Source organism: Falco peregrinus, chromosome 5 (genome assembly GCF_023634155.1).
Source record: "Falco peregrinus isolate bFalPer1 chromosome 5, bFalPer1.pri, whole genome shotgun sequence".
NCBI classification, from domain to species: domain Eukaryota; kingdom Metazoa; phylum Chordata; class Aves; order Falconiformes; family Falconidae; genus Falco; species Falco peregrinus.
The window spans coordinates 86,811,008-86,832,684 of NC_073725.1; the positions used below are offsets into that span (position 1 = coordinate 86,811,008).

General features: G+C 56.3%; 1 protein-coding gene across 8 annotated transcripts in view; it reads left to right on the forward strand.

The window, feature by feature from the left end:
• The window catches only part of MPRIP (myosin phosphatase Rho interacting protein), an 81,973-nt gene that overhangs the window by 28,826 nt on the left and 31,470 nt on the right, over window positions 1–21,677 (forward strand). For 3 of the 8 annotated variants that reach the window (XM_055806771.1, XM_055806772.1, XM_055806770.1), the window contains exons 4-7: window positions 7,530–7,681; window positions 10,703–10,787; window positions 15,284–15,494; window positions 16,508–17,024. In XM_055806771.1, the coding sequence (XP_055662746.1) occupies window positions 7,530–7,681; window positions 10,703–10,787; window positions 15,284–15,494; window positions 16,508–17,024 (965 nt within the window). The remainder of the gene's footprint in view (window positions 1–7,529; window positions 7,682–10,702; window positions 10,788–15,283; window positions 15,495–16,507; window positions 17,025–21,677) is intronic. The other 5 variants (XM_055806775.1, XM_055806776.1, XM_055806777.1 and 2 more) reach the window with 3 other exon arrangements.

Here is a 21,677-nt window from a genome sequence, read left to right on the forward strand (position 1 = left end):
TCCTGCTGTGGGGACGTGGTTTCTGATGTTTTGGTGAAGCCCTTTGCTCCTGGGGAGGGACATGCGAGCCGGCATGCACGAAGGTGCTGGTGAGTGCCTGTACATGTGTGTGGTGCAGGGACCACCTGGGACTTGTCTCCTACACCGAGGGGGTGGAGAAGAAAGTTGACGAGGCCAATTTGGAGCAGTGCAACTTGAAATTCAAATATCAAGATGCAAATGTAGCCCGCCTTTCCTTCCCACCCCCAAATGACTGTGTTTCCCTCTCCAGGCAACTCACCTGCCGTGGTCCCTGCACCAAGCTCCAGTCCCTCTCTGCATGTACCGTCCCAGTGCATGGTCTCACTGGGCTTGTGCCATTGGGCTGATTACCATGACAACTTGCTTGAACGCTGCAGATACTTGCTTCCCCTTTGGCTGGGGAGCTATTGTGCCTGCGCGTTGGGGAGCGGGGAAGATGCCATGCTGGCAGCTGCAAGCAGATGGGGTCGGATCTGTTATCATGTATTCCTCCCACCGCCCTCTTAGGAAGGGAGGAGGACATTTTGCATTTGAAATGCAATTAAATCCCAGAGAACAAGAGGGGAGAGTAACTCTTGGGTTTGCAGGGCTGTGAGATGATGCCTTCAGCGTGGTGGGGCTGCCAAGTGCCCGTGCAATGCTGGGCTTTTGCTTTGGTCCTCAGAGAGCCAGCATATGAGTGTCTGTGCCAGGTTCTTTGTGTAATACTGGGCTTTTGTTTTGGTCCCCAAAGAGCCGGGATGGCCGCGCAGAGCGACCTCTAGATCCCATTCCCGGTGGGACCTTGTTCTTGTTCCCATCATGGTGCTAATGTTCTCTGCGTCTTCTGTCCCTCTTTCTGTCCAGCAGTGTTGGATGTGGAGTGTGCATGTGGATGGGTGCAAGCTCCCCTGAAGGGCTCCCTGGATTTGGGGATGCTGCCAAGGACCCAAGGGTCGGACCCCTGCGCCGAGGGAGGTCGCACCCACTTGGTGACCACCGCTGGGTTTGCTGACCCTCCCTGCCTGCTGCGGGCGGTTGTGTCAAGACAGGATCCGGCTGTCCCCGTCACGCACAGACCCCTTGAAGGCGGTTCAGCAGGAAAGAGGTTAACAGGAAGGAGGCAGGCTAGGCGCTGGCTGCCAGCTCCCGACCCGCTTTGGGGTGGGAGCAGCTGGGAGCTGCAGGAACGGTGTGAAAATCGAAAATCGCCATATAAGGCCAAGAGGAGCCAGCTCCAGCCTCCGGCACAGCCCCAGCCAGGCTTGCTCCGCTCCAGCACGCGCTCCCCGGATGGGCGCCCATGGGGGACGGGGCTGTGGATGAGGATGCGTTGCCCCAAACTTGCTGCCTGGGCAACCCCTGGGGTGGGTGCTGCCCATGCCTCGCCGAGGTGGCGTTGGGTGGGAGAGGAGCCTGAGGGTGCTCGCAGCCAGCTTGCAGGCAGCTCGTGGCCTCCCTCAGTGTTTAGACTCGCTGTCTGTGGATGTAAACACCAACTCTGCTTAAAGTGGCCCCTGGCTGAACTCTCCTGGCCAGCCCCTATGCTTCACCCCCTCCCCAAACTGCTCCCAGGGAAGAAAATTCCTTCCCCCTGGCAAAAATGGAGCTGATGATGTTTCATCTCCTGGTAGAGGCTCGGGAGGGCTCTACAGGGGCTCGGCATGGAGGGACGGGCATGCATAGGGTTTGCTAACCCATCCTCCAAGCCCACCTCTCTGAGCCCGTTCCTTGGAGTAGGTGACCTGTGGCTGTGGGGAGCTCCTCCAGCAAAATGAATTTCAGGAGCCAGCTGTTGGTGCCCGTGATGAACAAGCAGGGGCCAACAGTGGGGAAATGCGTGATGGGGCTGGGGAAAGTGTTACGGCATTTATCCAACCAGGAGGGTGTTTCTGTGTCACTGGCCGCACACCGGGGCAGGTGTCCTGTCCTCTCCTCGTGCTGGCACTGGGTGGCTGCTGGCGGCACCACGAGCCACGTTTGCTGCTGGTGCAGAGCCACACAGGCACGTGCCAAGGCCACGTCTGCAGAGCACCGCTTCTGCCTCTGTGGGTGAAAGGGGGTGATGGCTTCTAGCTGGCTAGTGAGTCCAGGTAGCAGCGAGATTTGGGGGCATCTTCCCCCTGTTTCTTGCACAGAGGCATGAAGCGTGCCTGCAGAGGTGCAGGGGGACATGTCTTGCTTTTCTGTTGCCTGGTGCACAGCCTGAGTGAGCTGGAGGTTTCTCAGTGGCTTCACTGAGCAGTAGCTGCTGATTTGGGAAGGCTGCAGGTGGGGAAGGTGTGCTCAGGTGGCCAAGAAAAGATACCTGCCTCCTGCTTGTGTGGCACAGGGAGAGCAGAGAGCTGCCACAGGGATGGCAGGGATGGGGGAGCGCTCCTGCTTGTAGGGAGGTGTGGGATGGAGGAGCACAACCTTCTGCTCCCCTTCGGTGGGTGACTGCTCTAGTCCATCCTTTTGCAGAGCTCACAGAGGTTGTTTTCAAGAGCCTTTGTCTAATTGAATAAATCCAGGGTGCTCAGCCTGTTAGGTGATCTATAAGTGTAATAAAATCTGCCTGCCGCAGAGCTCCGGGCGCGTTGTGACCGTATCGATAGCTTTGTGCCTAGTGGCAGGAAGTCTAAAATGCTCATTAAAGGTCTGCTGCTGTGCCAGCCACGCTCGCCCGGGCAGCTCGGGTCACACCGTGGCCACCCCGCTGGCACCAGCAGGCTGAGCACCCCAGCAGCACCCCCCGGCCGAGCCTGCTGGCAGGGCCAGCCCCGGTGTGTGCACGGTGCATCCCCAGCTGTGGTTTAGGGAGGCCATGCATAGCCTCCTACGGCTGAAGTGAGCTCCTCGTGACTTTTCAAGGGGTTGGTGCTTTCTTGTTGATGCCCTCTGGGTGGGAGCGGTGGACGCGGCTCTGGTGTGAGCCTCCTGTGCCGTGCCGGTGCCAGGAGCTGCCTGCCCAAGCTGCATTGCTGCCCTCGCCCAAGGTATGGTTGTCTCCATGTTGCTCTGATGCGCTGGTGGTGATGGGGCAGCGGAGCCTTGCTCCCTCCCACGCTGCAGCAAAACCAAGATCCTGCTTGCATCCCACCTCGAGCACCGCTGTCGGCTGTGCCCAGGCACTGGGGATGGGCGAAGCTTTTAGCAAACATGGCAGCTGCCTCTGCATGGTACTCAAAAGTGCTGCGAATGGGCAGCGCGCTTGTTGGCAGCCACCCTCATGAATATTTTAGCTCGGAGAATTAACATTTGTCAAGAAGCATTCGTGGAGGAAGCATGGATGTCTATTCTCCGGGCTCGCTGCTGCTCGGCAGCAGCACTGGGAGCCAGGGCAGAGCCAGCTGGAGCCGAAGCCCTTCCCATGCAGCGTTGCAGGGGTGGGATGGCAGAGCTGCAATCTCCCCCCTGGGACAGGCGGGCTCTGGTGCCAAGGCAACCAGCCCGCCATGCAAGATAGACAAATGGTTGTAGGGGGTTTTTTTTCTTCCCCTCCTGGTTCTTGGCAGAAAGTAAAATGTCCCTTTTGTTTGGTTTCCTCCTCCCCCTGCCCCATCGCCTTTCTTTAAAGGTTGTGTTCCAGATTTTGTCAACCCACGTTGTGTAATAGTGCTGGAGAACAGCATGGGCATTGGCTGTGTCCCACTGAGGCCATGGCAGTGCTGCTCCTCGAGAGCTTGACCACAGGTTTACCTACTCGGGAAACATCTTGTGTACAGTTGCTGAGCCCAGTTCTGTTGTGTTTTAGATCGAGCTTCTATGATGCACATGTGTTAGAAATGATGGGGAAGGTACTTGGAAAAAAATTGCCAATTTTTCTATCTCAATAACCCTGTATTTCTGCCTTAGCCCTGCAAAACCGTATGGAAATGAGGGAGTCTTGCAGATAAACCCTGTTGACTTAAAGCATCACCCGCTGCTTCTGGCAGTTCATCACCCACAGAGCATCCAGCGCTGTGCATCCTCCTGCCACAGTGCCTGGGTCTCTTGGTAATGTCCTGCTTGGAATGTCTTCATTCGGGCTTGTAAGAGGTCCCCGTTCTTTCTTTCCCTCCTTTCCACTGTTTTGCTGCAGTGGCTGGTTGTGCAACCTAAGAGCATCCATCCAAAGGTCCCTGCATCTCATCTGGAGGCTGCTGGGTTTGTGGATGCGGAGGGCACAGTGTGACTCACACCCTGGGTGCCCAGAAGGGAGAGGAGGAGAACATACTACAGGCTTTGTGTAGTACAGAGAGGGATGCTGCAAGCACACGTGTGTGTGTAAATATGGATCTATTACACCAGAGGGAAACAGCAACACAATTGTTTCTTGGCTGCGGTTCCTTTGCTGGTACTGGCAGCGTGGAGAGCTGTAGCTGCTCATATGGTGCAGGTGCTGCCTTCCCTGTGCCGGCACGTGGTGAGCGGCGGGGGGCTGCTCCACTTGCCAGGCTGGGGGTGGCCGGTAGCACCGAGGAGAGATGCTGCTTGTGGTGGTGCCCGTAATAGTGTTCTCTACTGGTGCGCCCTGCCGTGCTGCCTGGCACACCCAGGCACCAGATCCAGTGGCAGGGTAGCTGTGTGTTCTGTCCCGTGGACAGCAGCATGGGAAATGGTAAAGGCAGGGTCAGTGCCTGGGGACGGGGCTGTCCCCAAGGAGGTGACCAGCAGAAGCCAGCAGCTGGAGCCCGAGCTGAGCCTGAGCGTCCACTCCTGCCTTGCCCAGACGCGAAGCCTCCCCGTAGCTCCGGGGTCTGACGCTGGGTTCCACCATGTATCAAAGCACCTGCTCTTCAAAGGGCTGGTTGGAGTCCCAGCCTTGTTACTGCTCTGGCGTCTCTGCCGTGTAACACCTCCCAGCTCTTGCATTTATTTATTCCCCTCCAGTTGCTGGAGCCATGCAGTCCTCACCTGGCCTGGGACCAGCCTGGGGACCAGCTCTGCTCATCCTTCCCCAGGGATCCCCAGCCCTGAGAAACCCCTGAGAAACACAGGTGCTCAGAGGCAGGGAAGGGGTCTGTGTGTCCTCATCCCCTGCTGCAGAGCCTCTCCCATCTCCCCTGCTCCCACGCCACCGACCCACAGCTTCGGCATGCGAAGGCTGTCCCTCTTCTGCTTCCTTGGGGACAGCAGCCATGCACCATTGCCAGCTCCTTCGCCGGGATCCCCGGCTGATTTCGAGGCACTCCTGGGGTGCAGTGCTGCCTGAGCCCTGTCCTTTTCTTCACTGGAGTTTGTGTGTGTACACACGCGTTTCCACCTGGCACCATTTGCATTTCGCTTTGCTTCAAAGTGGCTGCGCTGCCTCCAAGGAAGGAAGTAAATGGTGTAAAGGAATTTACATCCTGAGCGAGCGAGGCTGCTGGTCCGTCAGGTTTTATCTGCTGCTGAGAGGTGCAGGGGGGCTGCTGTGGGGTGGGGGGTTCATCCCCGGTGCCCATCCTGTCCCTGGCTGCAGGTGCAAGGGGGGCAATCCCAGCTTTTCTTGCAGCCCCTCTCCTGGTGTCCTGGCTCAGAGGCGCGGTGGTGGACAGGGATCCATGTGTCGGGCTGTGCAAGATGCCGCTGTTCACCCTCGCAAGGAGGGGTGTGCAGCAAAACCACTTCGTGGGGCTGGCCCGATGGGGGGGCAGACCTGCTCCTCCGCTCCGGGCACGCTTGGGTCAGGGCTGGGTGTGATCAGCAGGGGAAGCTGCCCTGAATGCTGCCGTGGGGTCAAAGAGGGAGGAGAGCTGTCTCCTCCTAGGCCAGCTCCCTGCCAAATCCCTGTGGGGCCTCCCAGGGAGCAGAGGGGGGCCTGTGGCACGTGGGACCGAGTGGCCCAGGGTACCCATGAGAGACTGGGGCTCCCTCCTGCAGCTGCCCTCATCCCCTTTCTACCCGGTCCGGGTTGTGTTCCCTGGTGCAAAACTGTGGGTGGGGAAGGGGATTGGACCCAGACCTCACAGTCCTGAGAGCACTGGCTGCGACGAAGGCCAACAAGACAAAAATGTTCCTAAGACTGTACTTGGAGCAGGAGAAAGTTTTTCCGTTGGGTTTTTATCGCTCCCGGAAAGCGGGGTTTTATTTTTGTTGTCTAAGACAAAAAATCCTCTTAGAAGCCGACAACCTGCGGCAGTGCAGGGCGGGCGGCTGTGCGTGTGCTGTGCCAGGGGTCTGGGCTCAGCTTCCCTTTCTCTCCCTCCCTCTATCCTGTGGGGTCTGTGGATGCTGATGCTGGTTTGCATGAATGAAAAGAGGAGGTTTTGGTGTCCCTGGTGTACAACCAGTCCCGATCGTGTGCCTACACTGGACACTGATGCTGCAGCACCCATGAGGGCTCTATGCCACCCCTGGGCTGTTGTAGGATGTTCCCACCTGGGGACACAGCTGCAGGGAAAGCCCTTTTCCTGGGGAAGGGGACTCATTCCCACAGCCCACAGATGGGTAAACCAGGGAGCCTGCGGGGCTGATCTGAATTTCCTAGGGTCATGGGCTGGGGCCATCGAGCTGTCCCCAGCTGCCCCTTCTTTGCATGGCGCAGGCTGCTTTTGGAGGGGTTTTACTAGCAGGGGAGCTGGTTTCCGTGGTAAAAACCTTAACAGCATCTGCTGAAAATCCATCTCCCCGTTGGCCCGGCCATCTAGAGGGCACCAGGAGGCTTTGGCAGGGCAAGGAGGTGGCCATGGGCTGCTTTGGGTGCTCCTGTGATGCTGTCATCAGTTTGGAGGGGTCCCTCTGCCTGGTCATTTATGCCCCAGGTACAGGTTTGTGCCAGGGTGCCGGGGGAACCCCAGTGTCACTAAGCTTGGGGGGGCAGAAGTAGGGTGGGCAGGGGGGAGACAGGGCATCGCTGCTCAGGGAGGGAAGGCTGCGGGTGGCTGTGCTGTAATCGGATGAACCGGCGCTGCTCCAGATGGGCCTGTCAGCTCTCGTCTGCGCTGACACCCTTCTGGGTCCCTCCGCATCCCCTTAGGCTGGGGGGGGCCACTGCCTGTCCCACTCTGCTGTGTCTGCTTGGAGCAAGAGGGTCAGGAGGTGAGACTCTTTGCAAAGCCCATCAGACAGATAAGGTCTCTTCTGTGCTGCTGTCCCTCCCTGGCAATGTCCATGTTTTGTTAGCTTTAATGGGGAAAACCTGGCACGTGTGTGTCTGTACTGCCTGAGCCTTTCAGTGCTGAGGGCGGTGGGGCCTTGCTGCTTTGCCACCCCTTTGCCCCACGTGCTACCCCACCACCCCAGACGGGTTGGAAACCCAAAAGCTGGCCACTCAGTGCCTTGCCTGGGTGTCCCCATGCTGCAGCAGGGCAGCCATCCTTCCCTGGGTGTTTGGCGTAGGAGTGTTTCACTGGCAGCAGTGGGCTGGGCTGGCAGGAGTTGTGCCTGCTGGGCTGTGTCCCCAAGTGTGTGACACAGGGCTTTGCTGTGTGCTGGCATGGTGCACAGGTGGGTATGGGTACTCGTGGGCAAAGCATCTTGGTGTGTAGGATCCCCATGTCCACCAGGAGAGGTTTTAGGACTCAACTCCGCACTCATCTGCTCTCCTCTTCTTAAATGTTACTCCTTTCTCTTTCCCCTTGCAGCCAACCACCCTCCCACAGGGCACCATCAACATGAACCAGTGCACGGATGTGGTGGATGGGGAGAGCCGGACAGGGCAGAAATTCTCCTTGTGCATCCTGACACCGGAGAAAGAGCACTTCATCCGGGCTGAGAACAAGGAGATCATCAGCGGGTGAGTGCAGATCTGGGGATGAGCCACCACAGGGATCTTCCCTTAGCTGGGAGGAAGAGGAGGGCAGGTAGGACCTTGCCCCAGGCCAGGTGTGGTGGGAGTGCGTACCCAGGCTGATCTCTGAGTGCCCATCACAGCCTGCTGCAGGGACAGTCCTGGGGGTCGGGTGTAGCTGCTGCCTTGGGGTCAGCTCCAGTCTTCTCCAACTTTTTGGCAAGGACAGGGTTTCCTTCCCCTTCCCCACTCCCCTGCCTGGCAGACCCCTGCCATTGCCTGGTGCTTTGCAGCTGAGCAGGGGCCTAAGCACCCACTGAGCCACCAGATTTATGGTGTGAGCAGGACTGATTTCAGCAGAGACCTGTGTAGCCATCCTTTATTTGTCTTTGCTCCATGCCTAGTGCGTGTGCTTGGTCATGCCGGGCTGGAGTGAGGCTCCCCAACACGCCGGCCACCTTTCAGAGCCAGTGCTTAAGGAAGCTCAGCCTCTGCCAGGAGCCTGAGAGCCAGACCCTGGAGCTGAGATCCTCCTGAATCACTTGTTTCTTACAAAGGCCACTGTTTCACAGTTTTGTTGTCTGCCGATGGGCAGCATCCTGCTCCCGGCTGCAGAACAACACTCCCAGTGGCTTTTACCCCAGAGGATGAGCTGAGCTATGCTGGAGCATTTGTGGGATGCTCAGAGGATACATCAGGTGCCCAAGGTGCTCCTCGGCTGGCCGTGGCAGCTTCAGCCCCAGCAGAAGGTAGCTGTTTACTTGCTAGGGAAGAAGCTTGTCCACAGGGTGAACATCAGGACAGGCTTGGAGCTGATGGGTGCTGGGGGTGAGCCCAACGGTGCTTTTAGGACCATCTGATCAGGTACCCAGCCCGCTGGCACAGGTCCTGTCCACACACCAGCGGTAGGTCCCATAGTCCTGGAACTGGCGTGTCAGACCCTGAGAGCCGTACGCCATGGTTCTGGTCCATCCCTGGGCAGATGTGGCCTCTTGGGGCTGTCTGCTCTGCATTTGCCCCGTCCCTGTTCGGACTTGCCTTCACAGTGCCCACCTTGCCCCGCTTTGCTCGCTCCCTGCATGGGATGCAGCCCATCCTCCTGGTCCCAGTGGAGCATCTGACCTCTGAGGATGATTAAAATATCATTGCTCATAGGAGTGCCTGCTGCTGGGGTGCAGTTGCTCAGCAACACTGAAGATTAAGCCACTAAAATGAGCAAATTGCGGTAGATTCCCTGACTCCAGGTGCTGGATGGTGACCTAGGAACATCCTCGTCCATCTCACGTGCCAGCTTGGGTCGAAGCCGGTGCTGGTGAGGGTGCAGAGCTGCGGGAGAGCCGAGCTGCCAGCGCGCAGCAATGGGCTGGGATGGTGCTGCTGCTCACCTGTGAGCATTTCCCTTGTGGGATGTCTGGGGCTCAGTGCCTCCCTCCCAGAATTCGCTGACATTTGAAACTAGAGCAGGAAGCTGAAGGGATGAAGCGCTTGCTCTTTCCCACTCTTCCCAAGGCGTGATGTCACCTGCTTGCCCGAGCCCTGGCAGCAGCAGAGTCGGTGCTTTCTGTTGAGATGATTTCTATTTCCAAGCATTTCCTTTGGTTGTGACTCCCTCCGTTTTGGTAAATACTGGCCGAAATAGGCATTTTTCTACCAAGAGCTTGGGATTTTAATCAGATGAACATTGAAACTTCCCTGCTCTACTGAGACGTGAGCGTAGGCGATCCCTGCTCCGTGGCCCCGTTTGCAGCAGTGGGGTTGCAGCGGCTGCGGAGCCAGCTTACAGAGGCACAGGGGAATCACGGCACGGAGGAGCCAGCTCTCCTGCAGCCAAGGCAGGAGCAATGGCTACTCCCCAAAACATGGCCAACCCACACGCCTTGCTCTCTTCTCCTTCTCCCCAAACTCCAGTTTGCAGCTCAGCCTTTTGTTGCCAGTCCTGCCCACCACACGGGAGGGAGAGGCATTGTAGAGCAAGGTGGGGCTGATTTATTGTTCATTGGCCCGGCACTGGATTTTGAAGCAGCACGTTTGCTCCTGACTGCAAGCATTAATCATCCCGAAACAGTCCCGCTCCGGGTCCAAGCCAGGCGGGTTTCATTTGCAGTTGCAGCACGACAGGAAGATTTCCCTGGCCGGGGGAGAATTTGTTTTACGTTTGTTGCATGCTTCTGGCATTTATTGCTTAACCAAAACCCACTTGATGTGGTCATCTGAAAACGCTTTACAGCAGCAGCGTGCAAAGTGGGGGGAACAGGAGAGGGAAGCAGGGACATCTGAAGCAGGAATGTTTCCCAGGGGTCCACAGATCCCTGTGGAGTTCACAAGAGATGCAGGGGCAGGTCATCAGGCCGCAGTGGGAGGGCACAGGAAGGTCCCCCAAAGAAGCAGTTTGTGCAGGGGATGGACTTCTCCATGCCAAGTTCACGCTGCTTTTTCTTGGACAAAAGCGCCTTGTGTGCAGTGTGCGGCCATTGGCATCGCTGAAGGGGAAGGTCCCCCCAGAGGCTCTGTCCTTCTCGGCTGTCTTTCAGAATCCTTGAATCCCTGCCCCACGTCAGCCTTGGCCACGGCCTTGCTCTTGCAGCGAGTGGGGTTTGAGCCAAAGCACTCTGGGGTCATCTGTCCTCCCCTCCTGTCCTGCCTTGCTTTTCCCCCAGGAGCGGGCTGGGGTGATTTCTGGGTACTGTTTACCATGTTGAGCCTGACGAGGTTGGAGAAGCTGAGCTCCTCTGCGTGCCCAGCCCCAGCTCAGGGGTGTGCTTATGGCCAAGTTACAAACCCCGGGAGGCTGAGGTTGGGGGTGAAATGTGGATGCTCCGTCTCTGGAGCTTTGCAGGCAGCTGGAGGAGGGATGGGGCAGCATCTCCCCAGGCAGTGTGGTCAGAGTCACCTGCGGAGGGGAACAGCTTTGGGGTCCGCAGCCTGTGGGAGGCTGTCTTGCACCCCATGATGGCGTGCGAGCATCGCTCCCGTCCCTGTGCACTGCCCTTGGGCACAGACCTCACCCTCTGCTTTCTCTGCCTGCAGATGGCTGGAGATGCTGATAGTCTATCCGAGGACAAACAAGCAGAACCAGAAGAAGAAGAGGAAGGTAGAGCCCCCAACTCCCCAGGTAACCCCACGGGGGGACACACTGTCACCCCGTCCCTTGCCCCCCTCTCGGGGCCATGGCATTGCCCAGCTCCTGGGGGAGATGCCCCCCCCTCCCAAACCAGCCAGACCAGCAGGCTGCCAGCCTGGCAATGCTGCTGGCATGGAGGGTGAGAGCCAGGGTGAGCCAGGGCAGCAGGTCGGCGTGAATTAATTCCTGCTCATCACTTCCCAGGGTCACATGCTGCTTTCCTGGCTGCCTTGGGGCCACATTTAACTCCCCCCAGGCGCTGTCTTGTGGCACTGGCCCCTACACATGCTGTCCCAGGAGCGGCTGCGAAGCTGCGTGGTCCCCTTGGGGGACCAGTGAGAGGTGCTGGCTGTTCACGGGCCATTTTGGCAGAAACAGGATGAAATTCCATCGGGCTCCGGTTACCCCCTTCGAGATGACCCTAGAGATAATGGGAATGAAAGGAAAATACTAAAGGCCAGGGCCAGGCTGGGAGCTCCGGGGGCTGGAGCCGGGCTCTCCAGGGACCCAGCGGTGGCTTCGTGCTCACTTTGACTATAAATGGTAAAAAGTGGGGCTGTCCGTGACTCACTGGTTCCTGCCGGGCTCCCACGTGGCCAGAGTGGGGGAGAATCCCACAGATGGGGAACGTGACCCCAGGGCCACCCTCGTCCCTCGCCGGGGATGAGAACAGCCGCGTCCCCGAGACTGCCTGACCTCTGGGCACGTGTCCCGCTGCTGTGGGGGACCGGCTGGGAGGGCTCCTCCGGCCGAGCTGGGCTGCAGCACTGGGGGACTGAAACCAGCACCAGGGCTCCCCTGAGCCCCAGTTTTCAGGTCCCGTTCGATGAAGTCTCCAGGGTGCTCCTGGTGCAAACTGGGTCATGCATGGGTTTTGTACGACGTTCATTTGAATCGGATTTCCACCAGTCCATCAGATTAAGAGGTTCTGGGCAACAGGAAGAAAAAACGGGGGAGAAGATGATGCTTTTTTGCACAGCAAGCTTGAAGTCTGAGCCACCCTCTGCCAAGGGCTGGGACTGTCACAGCCCCTTGAGTGGTGGCTCTGGTGATGCCTTAGGGAACGCCTCTTCTCCCTCCATGGCCAAGAGTTGACATGTTGTGAGTTGCGAATTGTCAAGCCGCGGGGTGGGGGCTGCCGCATTCTGGGTACCCCAGTGAGCTGATGCAGCAGCGCAGGGATGCTCACCCCATCCCTGGCTCAACACTAAATACAGGCTGGGTTCAGGAGGGGGACGGGGCAGAGAGAAGGGGCGCAGAGCCAGAAAAACATCATTCTGGGTTACGTTTCATCACCATGGCAACTTCTTGGAAACCATACAGGATCCGAGCTCCTGAGCACCAAATAAGGGAAGCAGCTGCGGGAAGGATGCTGGCTCCCCACGGCCAGACAGGCTCCCCAGGTACTTGGGGGAGCCTGGGGACATTTTCCCCACCTTCAGGCTTGTGCGGGAGGGAGTGGGGTGGTCCACCCCGTCCCCATCCTGCTCGCTGCTCTCCTTCCACCCAATCCATCCCATCGCTCCCAGCCCCATGGCACCAAAAGAAGATTCTAATTCACTTTTCTGAAAACAACCTCCATGTGGGTGGGACCTGCTACCAGACGGATGCTGTGTTGCGTCGGGTGCTCATGAGCAACCTGTAAAGGCAGAAGAATCATCTTTCCTTTGTCTCCTGAATCATGTTGATGCAGGTGGCTGGTCTGGGGAAGGAGAGAGGATACTGGGGAGAGAATCCCCCTCTGTGAAATGGCTTCTCCTGAATTTGGCTGCTGTTCAGCTTGCTTTCTGTGTGCCGGCGGAGAAAGCCTAATTTCTTTCTAAAGACGGCTGCACACTAATCTGGCAGCAGATCGTGTCTGAGAGCCACTCAGGCAGGGATGGACACCTCTATGGTTCGACAGAAAAATTTTAAAACAATAGATATTTCTGCTTTTTCTCAATCCTACACGTAGTTTCTCCTTGTCCATGTTACAGCAGAGCTTGGCTGCAGCTGAGCACTCCTGGGGCATCAGGGCCATTTTCAGCTTCCTCCGTCATTTTGCATCTTCCCCCTGCAAAATCACTGGGGTGGGAGCAATGCAGGTGAAGCTGGCCATATTGCTGCAGCTGCAGGTTTTTGGACATGTTGTTAGGTGCAAGCCTAGAAATGTTTTAATCTTTGCTTTGCAAGCAGGTTGCAGTCTTGGTGGGGAAAGAGGGCAGGTTTCTCTTGCAGCTTTTGCCATCCTCTGGCAGAGTGGTGCGGGCAGCAGGAGAGACTGGGCTGCCTTTGCCTGCTGTACCTGGGAAATTGAGGCAGGATTTCAGGCTGAAATGTGGGATTTGAGGCACTGCCCTCTGTTTGCACAGGGGTGTGGCAGGCTCAGCTAAGCAGAGCATGCCCAGACACGCTTCAGGTAACTGAAGGCTGGTTTGGTTGATTTTGGTGCACACTCCTTTTTGGAGCTGTTCATAGCACTGAGCAGCAAAGAGTTAATTTCTCTGCTTGCTTATAGACTGCTTTTTGGCCCTCATATCTCTGTCTAATTAAATACATATCTACAAATAATTGTACGGGGGTGTGAGTAAGGGATATATAAAAATATATATCCTGAGCGGGTGATGAGCTTTGGGCTTTCAGTTCAATGAATGAGAGTTGTTGAGGGTGGAGGGGACCTGGGAGATTGTCTGGTCTGACCCCTTGCTCAAGCAGGGTCCCCTTGAGTGGCATGCCCGTGAACTCTGGATTGTTTACCTCCAGCACTGCATTCCCTTAAAGTGAAATTTCCCAGGGGATTTCTTTTAAAAATTGAGGTCATTTGCTTCTTGTTGTGGCTGTGCATGGAGCCAGGACCCACTCCCTGGGAGATCCCCAGTGGCTCCAGCACAGCCTTGCAAATGCCAGTTTGGAGGTGCAGGGCTAAAACCCCCGGTGGTTTGCTGACGTGGGAGGGGGGACAGAGGGGATGTTCTTCGCAGCCTGTGTCCCCAGCCCATGGCTGCCAGCTTGGGTGCTCCTGGATTCCCCCTGCTCCGTGGAAAGGGAACAAGTAGCTGGGAAAATCTCCACAGTCTGAAGACTTTGGAGGGGGGGTTCGTTGTCATTGATTTATTGGTGGCTTTAAGGAAAATAATCTGCTAATGCAGAAGCTTAATACAGCAACAGCAAAACATCTGCCAATGAATAAAGCCAAACCCTAAACGAGTTGTGAAAGCTGCTGCCTCCCCTGGTGTGTGCACCAAATCTGGGCTGTCCGGGCTGTGGCCACCAAAACTGCATCATCTGAGGGACTCCAGACCCCCTTGTTAGCCAGAGAAGCATTTAAGATGAGGGGTATTGTTTTAAAATAGCATAAAGCTCAATGCAACATTGTGTTTCCATTCTAAAACAAGCAGCCTCTTGGGTAACCGAAGTGGCTGGGAGGAGTACAGCACCGGTTGGGTTTTATTCTTTTTATCAGTGGCCTGTAGCAAACCAGCTGTGACAGATGAACAGCGCAGCTGCTGGTGACTGGGAATTAATTTTCTCCTCTGTCCTGTGTCCTTTGGTTTTTTGATGTTAGTTATAACACTGAGAAAATGCGGTCCTGGCAAATGGGACCCAGGAGAGAAGCCTGGTATTGGTCTGTGTGTGTGAAAGGCAGAGACAGCCCGCGGAGGGACCAGGGATGTGCAGAAGGACCAGGGACATGCAGGGGAAAATGGAGCATGCTGTATTTATTTGCATCAATTACAGAGGGTGCACTGTCACCCCAAACTGGGTTCTGGTGGAGGTGAGGGGAGCATTTCCAGGTTCCCTGTGAGTGAGGACTGACAGACCCGTTTCTCCGTGGGTCTGCGGTGTTGCACATGAATTTTGGTGCAAAGCCCCACACATGCACCGGGTGAGCGTTGGGAAGAGCTGCTGAGCTGGAGCGTAATTGGAGCCATGTGGGACCCTGCCCACTGGGAAGAGTCAGGGCTCCTCTCGGGGCTGGGCTGCGTGACCACAAGGTGGGCTTTTCCCAAGGGGTTACGTGGAGGTGGCCACAGCGTCCTGCACACCGTGCTGGGAGGGATGGTTCATATTCCAAACAAAGCCAGCAAGCCCCTCCGCTGCTCAGCGCTGGCTGAAGGTCTCCTTCACTTACCAGCTTGCCTTTACTCTGGATCTTTTCCCAGTTGGATGCGTGGGGAGGTGCAGCTGGTTTGAGGAGCCCTCCCCAGGGAGGGACAGTGAGGGACATCTCCTCTCTCACTGTAAGAGCGGTGATGGTCCCTTTGGCCAGAGAGGTCCTGTCCCCCTGACGCGCTGCCCTGGGGCAGGGTTTCCACCTGCAAGCTTGTCCCCTTGCAGTGGCACATGGCTGAGCAGCCCCGTCCCTGTCCCTGTCCTGTTGTGGCATGCATTGTGAGCAACACCCAAGCTGTGTGGCACCCATGGCTCCAGGGACAGCCCCATGGGGACCCTGGGTGCGGAGCTGGGACAAACCCCTCTAACCCTGCTGTCTCCCCTGTTCTCTTTAGGAACCTGGTCCTGCTAAGATGGCCGTGACCAGCAGCAACATCCCCAGTGCAGAGAAGGTCCCTGCCACCAAGTCCACGCTTTGGCAGGAAGAAATGAGGGGCAAAGACCAAGCGGACGGGAGCAGCAGCATCAGCCCAGCGCAGAGCCCTGTGCAAGGCCAGGCTGGGGCTGCCAGCTCCCTGAAGGATCCCGTGCTGGACAGCAAGGAAGGTGAGGGACCAGGGTGCCAGTACTGGTGTGATGCTGCAATGACCTGGTTCGGGTAGCTGAGCTGGCAGAAAACCACTGTAGACGGAGAAATTTTCTGTGGATTTGGTTCCTGGAGCATCCCAGCAAGGAGGGGGAGGCAGACCACCCCCCTGCTGTGCAGGGACCAGAGCAAGGTCCTGGAGGCTGGAGTTCAGAAAGGAAAAAAATTGCTTCACATGCTGGAAAATCACAGCGTGGGACCCATTTCTGCCCCAGCAGGGAGATGGGGCTGCCTGCCCTTGCAGGCAACACTGTGCTTGTGCTGGGGTGGGGAAAGCCTTTTCTCACCCATCTGAATCCCTGCCTGGGGCACCCAGAGGGTGCGGGGCCATTCTGTGCTCAGCCTGGGGTTTGGGGGGGCTGCCAAGCCCTGAGTGCTGCTTCCTTCTCTGGGCCCCGCGTCAGGGCCCTGTTTGTGTTTGGTCTCCCCGATGAGTCCCTGGAAGAGGCTGTGACTGTGGCATTGTTCTGCTTGGAACAATAGGGCTGGGGACTCTTCCTGCTGGGGCCATGGGCAGACCCCAGGTGCTGCGGCCGTTCCCTTTATCTGCCCACTCGGAGGGGGGGATGCTTTCCACCCACTCGTGGCTGCCAGGAGCAAGGTGTCCATCGCCTTGTGCCCACGGAGACATGGCCAGTGCCAGGTTGGGAAGGATGGGGATGGCAGTGGGTGCAGAGTGGTGACTGCAGCTGTCCCTTTCTTGGTTTGAAGGTTTAGGTCTTTCATCCTTGCAAGTCTGACCCAAGGGTTGGACCAGCATCCCCAGTTCTCTGCAGACCATCCCACCACCTCCATGGGCATGAGGGGTGGCCAGGTTCGAAAAGCCAAGGGTGCAAGAGGTGGCACAGCACAGGGCTGGGGCCCAAACCGTCTTTGCTTTTTTTCTGCCCCTGTCCTGGGTGGAATCGGGGTGTTCTTTGTTAAAGTGGAACTTGGACTTGAAACCAAGTGCAGTGACTTCTCTGTCCCTTAGACGAGAGCTCCATGAATGGAGAGCGGATAGACTGTGGGCGGAAGACGCGTGTTGAGAGCGGGTACTTTTCCTTGGAGAAGACCAAGCAAGACTCGAAGCTGGAAGAGCAGCAGCTGCCGCCCCCACCAAGCCCACCCAGCCCCAGCACCCCAAACAACAGGTACAGTTATCCCAAATCACCCTCGCAGGAGCATGCCCAGCCCTTTCCTTCCCCAGGTACCCGATCAGGCGACCGAATGATTCACAGCTTCTCTCTGAACTCCTTGGACTCGAAGAGCAGTTGTCTCATGCACAAGGACTCCAGCAGCAGAGATGTAGGAAGGGGAGCTGAAAAATCGGGGCGTCCCCTTTCTTTTAAAGCCAGCCGGCAGTACACCACCCTGGCCGACGTTCCCAAGGCCATTAGGATCAGTAATCGTGAGGCCTTCCAGGTGGAGAGGAAGCGGCTAGAGCGGAGAACCCGGGCCCGTAGCCCTGGGAGAGAAGAAGTGGCCCGGCTCTTTGGCAGTGAGAGAAGGTAAGGGATGAGTGGCTGGTCCCCTTGCATGCTTGCAACGGCAGCAAAGCTGTGTCCCCACCACCGCCCTGGACAGAGAAGGTGGCATTTGCCGGGTGAAGCCCCTTTTTATTACAGTGCTCCTGGGTTTAAGGATGCCCATCCACCCCGACCAGGAGCTGGGATGTCCTTAGTAGTGCCGGCAGGCGGGTGTCACCCTGCCTGGCTGCTCCGGGGACAGCTGGCTGAGATGGTTGATGTTTGGTGGCTGTATTTGCAAGCAAGCCCACCCTCTCCGTCCCCTCCCTGGCATGGCACACGCTGGCAGCTGGTACCATTAATTAGGTTAGCTCTCTAAATGGTGTTAGTGCCGGGTGCGTTACGCAACTGCCTAATGAGCTGAAAGAGGTTTCAAAATGTCATGGCATTAATCTGGGAGAGGAGAGGCGGGTGCAGTGCCAAGGCAGGGCGCAGCGGGCTGCAAAACAGCTTAGTGCGGAGGAGGATGGGGAGGGCGTCCACACGCACGCCTGTACTGCGCACCGGCGTGCTTGGCGCTTTCCAGGCGAGGCAAAGGACAGGCTCGACTTGCCCTGGGAAAGATGCATTTGTGCAGTGAAGGCAGCAGAGCAAACCGGGAGACAGGCCCCAGGCGAGAGGGCTGCCTGCCAGTCTGATTTTCTTGCCCTGGTTTTCCTCCGGGCATGTTCTCTCTCGCACGGTTTCAGCAGGCGCTTCTCTTCCATTTCTTCCCAGCCCCTAAAGGATTGTTTTCCAGCCTGGCTTCCGAGAGCTGGGAGCAGGTCTGGGAAGCATGGTGTAACTTTGTACTGGTGTTGCTGGTCGGCAGGAGGATCCCAAACTGAGCCCAGCCCCAACAGCCTGCACAGGGAGTGCTGGATGGGAAATAAAAGAGAGGAGCACGGGTTTGACTTTCTCTGCCTCAGGAATTGGGGCTTCCCCAGGATTAAGGAGAGGGATGCCACATGGGTCCCTTGGTCACCCGGGCTGGGGCTGGGAAGAGGCTGGTGAGTGCTGGTTTGTAGGCTGAACTGGTGCAGCCTGTTGGCTCAGGTGTGGGTGAGGTTGTGTCCCTGCTGGGTTTGCTTGCACAGGATGCCCTGGCCAGCACCTGCATTCCTCCGAGGTCCCTTGCTCAAGCCCTGGGGGGATCTTGCAGCACTGGGATCCAGAACAGAGCTGGGATATGCCAGCTGAGGACAGGGAGGAGCAGATTTACAGGCAGATAACAGGGCCCAGGAGAGGAAGCTGATGCCAGAGACTGTCCTTTTGTCAGCCCCACTCATTGCCTGCTGGTGGGTGCCTTTTCCAAGGAAAGTCTCTTTTTTACCAGCCCAGCTGGGCTCTTGGAGCTGTTACCAGGTGTTTTTGCTTTATCAATATTGGCAAAAATTCCCTTACGTCAGCCCAGGGCCTTTATCAGAGCAGGACGGGTGTGGGGGGAGGAGCAGGTGCTGCACCAGGTTTGCACGTGGGTGCTTGCCCGTGGCGCTGAGCCCGTCCAGTGTTCATTTGCGAGGGTGGTGATGGCAGAGCAGGGCGAGGGTTCCCTGCCCGCTGGAGGGTTTGGCTGGGTTTGGCTGGAGGTTGCAGCCCGTGGCCCTGGAGGAGTGTGCCCTGCGCAGGGATGGCTCGGCGGGCGGTGTATGGGGACTGGCACGTTTGCTTTTTCCTCCGGTAACCTGGGAATTGGTCCAGGCAGGTGGAGAGGCCGTGTGTCCTGGAGCTGGGGTGTTGGAGTGTGTGGGTGGGCTCGGCAGGGCACAACAAGGCAGTCCAGTGTGCCACCAGAGAATTAACATTCACCAGCACCCTGCTCAGCTTGGCTTGGCTGCTTTTTAAATTTGAGTTTACTTAGTCCACATATCCCTGTCATTTTTCTCCCCTGAGCTCAGTCTGTGCTGTTTGAGGTTGAGCAAATACAATAACTGACTTCCATGCTGTGGGGTCAGCTTTTTCCCCTGGGTCTAACACCATTTCTAATAATCCTTCTCAGTAACCCACTAACATGTCCAGGAACGCTTGCCTGAAATCACTTGCCCGAATGCCAATCCCATAGGCGCCAGCCGGGCATCGTTCAGATCTGCCTTTCATCCCTCGGTGCAGCCAAACAAGCTTGCTCTGATTCTGTTGGTATTTTTGGCTCGTTCTCCGCCCCCCCCCCCCCCTTTTTTTTTGTTTTGTTTACCTACCATGATCAGTGCGAGTGTCAGAGCTGTGGATGGAAAAAAAAATAATTTTAGGTACCCGGTGCTGCATCCTGAGTGACACACCTGTAGGCTTAGCTCCAGATGAAGCCGTTGTTCAAGGCTTCTCGTCCTGTTCCCTTACAGTAAGAGGTATTACGTGACTTAAGTGCAGGACTGTGCTGGAAATTTTCCCTGTTGACCATTTATACCTGATGCTGGCTCCACGCCCCATGCAGCCGCCTGAGCTCACAGCCGCTCAAACATGAATCAGAAACCAGGAGATAATCGCTGGGATTTTGGCGGAGCGACAGAGTGCGAGTTCCCTCTGCTGGCACACGGCAGGACGGGGCTGCCAGCACCGCTGCCCACACCTCAGGCATCCGTCCCCATTTATCCCAGCAGGGCTCTGCAGCTGCAGGGATTAATCCTGGCACATCCCAGCGGCTTTGGGAAGGAGACCACCAGCGGGGTGGGGAGTCCTTTGGGTGCAGAGACCCGGAGCCCCTTCCTCTGGGTGTGCGGCTGCAGGCTCGTCCACCTCCTGCAGCTCCCAGGAGCACTGGAATTTCTGGGTGGCAGGCTTGGCTTTCCTTGCACACTTCCAGGGATGCAGCCTCTAAAACCGTGGCTTTCCTGGTTGACCCCATGTTCTGCGCATGCTGGCAAGAGTCTGCTCTGGCATCTGCCGGATCTGCTGTAGGAGCGTGGTCAGGGGGCTGAGGCGTATCTCTAGCTTCCATAAATAGCAAAGCTGCCTGAAATAGCTTAAAAGACTTTTCTTTCTCAAATTCCTTCTCTGAATTCTTGAAATGTATGGCTCTGCTCTGAATGCTGCTTCTACCCGTAGAGAGGAGTGCCTGCTCTCCCAAGTATAGTTTGTTTTTTCTTGTAAAACTATCCTCTTGGTTTTTGTGGACCTTTGGGGAAATTCCTCTTCCTTTTCCTGACACTCACTGTCTTTCTTGCTCTTAAATAATGAATGAATCCAATAAAAACAAGCCCTTTCTTCCAATCAAAGAAAATCACTGTAATGATAGCTCGTGCTGGTCTTTATAGCTTTCCTTCCCAGTGCACGCAGCCCTCCACCTAACAGCTGAGATCTGCAGCTTGGGTTTAGTGGCCTGGAAAAGATTAACAGCCTGCATGGCCGAGGAATTCCTTGGGACGAGCTTTGTTAGTTGAGGAAGCACTAAATGGCACCGCAGCTTTTAAAATGTGTCTCCGTACCTGTCCGCAGCCTTGTTTGGTCCACACAGAGCTGCTCTTCAGAGGGAGCAGCTCTCTCCTTGGCATGGTGGGGAGGAGAGGAGAGCCCTTCCCCTCCCCATCCCCCCAGGATCTCTAGCAGTAGCCTCTCTGAAACATTGAGCTAAAGGAAAAAAAAATATATGATTCTTTCCTGTAATCTGGATAATATTAACCCTTGGGGCTGTGATTTGGTTGCAGTGATTTATTTTTCTCCTCCCTTTTTCAATGACAAATTACTGGAATGATTTTGATTTTGTTTTGTATGTAGATGCAGATATATAATTTCCTCTTCTGTTCATTCATTTTCCAGCCTTGTTTTCTTCCAGGTCTTGTTGCTCTCCACCTTCTCCTGCTGTGTTGCTGTGTGACGTGTCCACCTTTACTTCGCCTGCTTCGCTACCATCTCATCTCAATCTCAAGCCGTAGAACAACCTGGTGGTGCAGCCCCTTTCATGAGAAATCAACCTGCTTTTAATTTTGTTTTATGGTTTTTGGTTGGGTTGTTTTTTATTTTTTTTCTCCTGATTTGTTTTTCTTCAGGCACACACCTAATAGGGCACAGACAATGTTAATTCATGGACCTCTTACTCCCTTCTAAACTGAGACTCAGAGAAGGCTGGGCCAGTGTAAAAAGCGTTAAAAAATCGTGACTCCAAAACAGTTCTCCGTCGGCTGGCTTACACGAATGGACATCTCCTGAGCAGAACATCCCAAGGGGATTGAGAGCTCTGCATGAGCCCGGGATCTGCCCACTCCCAGTCTGCAAACTGGGAGGCAGCAGGGGCTGAATAGATGTCTCATAAAAACATCAGAGAGATTGGAATTTACAAAGCAAAGTCTTCCCCACCAATGTTGTCCCTTCTCTTTGGTTATGGGCTTCGGTGCGTGGTCCTGGCAGCCTCTCTCTGAGCAGCAGTGGGGGCCCCCAGCTCGCTGGGGGATGTGATAGGCTCAGACTTTTGTCTCACTTACAGAATTTGGTGCAAATGTTGGTTGAAAACTGAACATCTCGTGATTTTTGAGCCCTTAACCTGGTGTTCCTTTTTGTGGGAAATGTTAAAACCGATTTTTTCAATAACCTGTTTCCCCTCATGTGGTTGCCATTGTGATTTTCATGCACGTTAGAGGTTCACACGGAGCAAGCAGCCCTGAGTTTAGGTGCGGCACACGTGGGTCCAAATTGTGCCTCAGGAACACACTCGGACTGAGCTTTTTA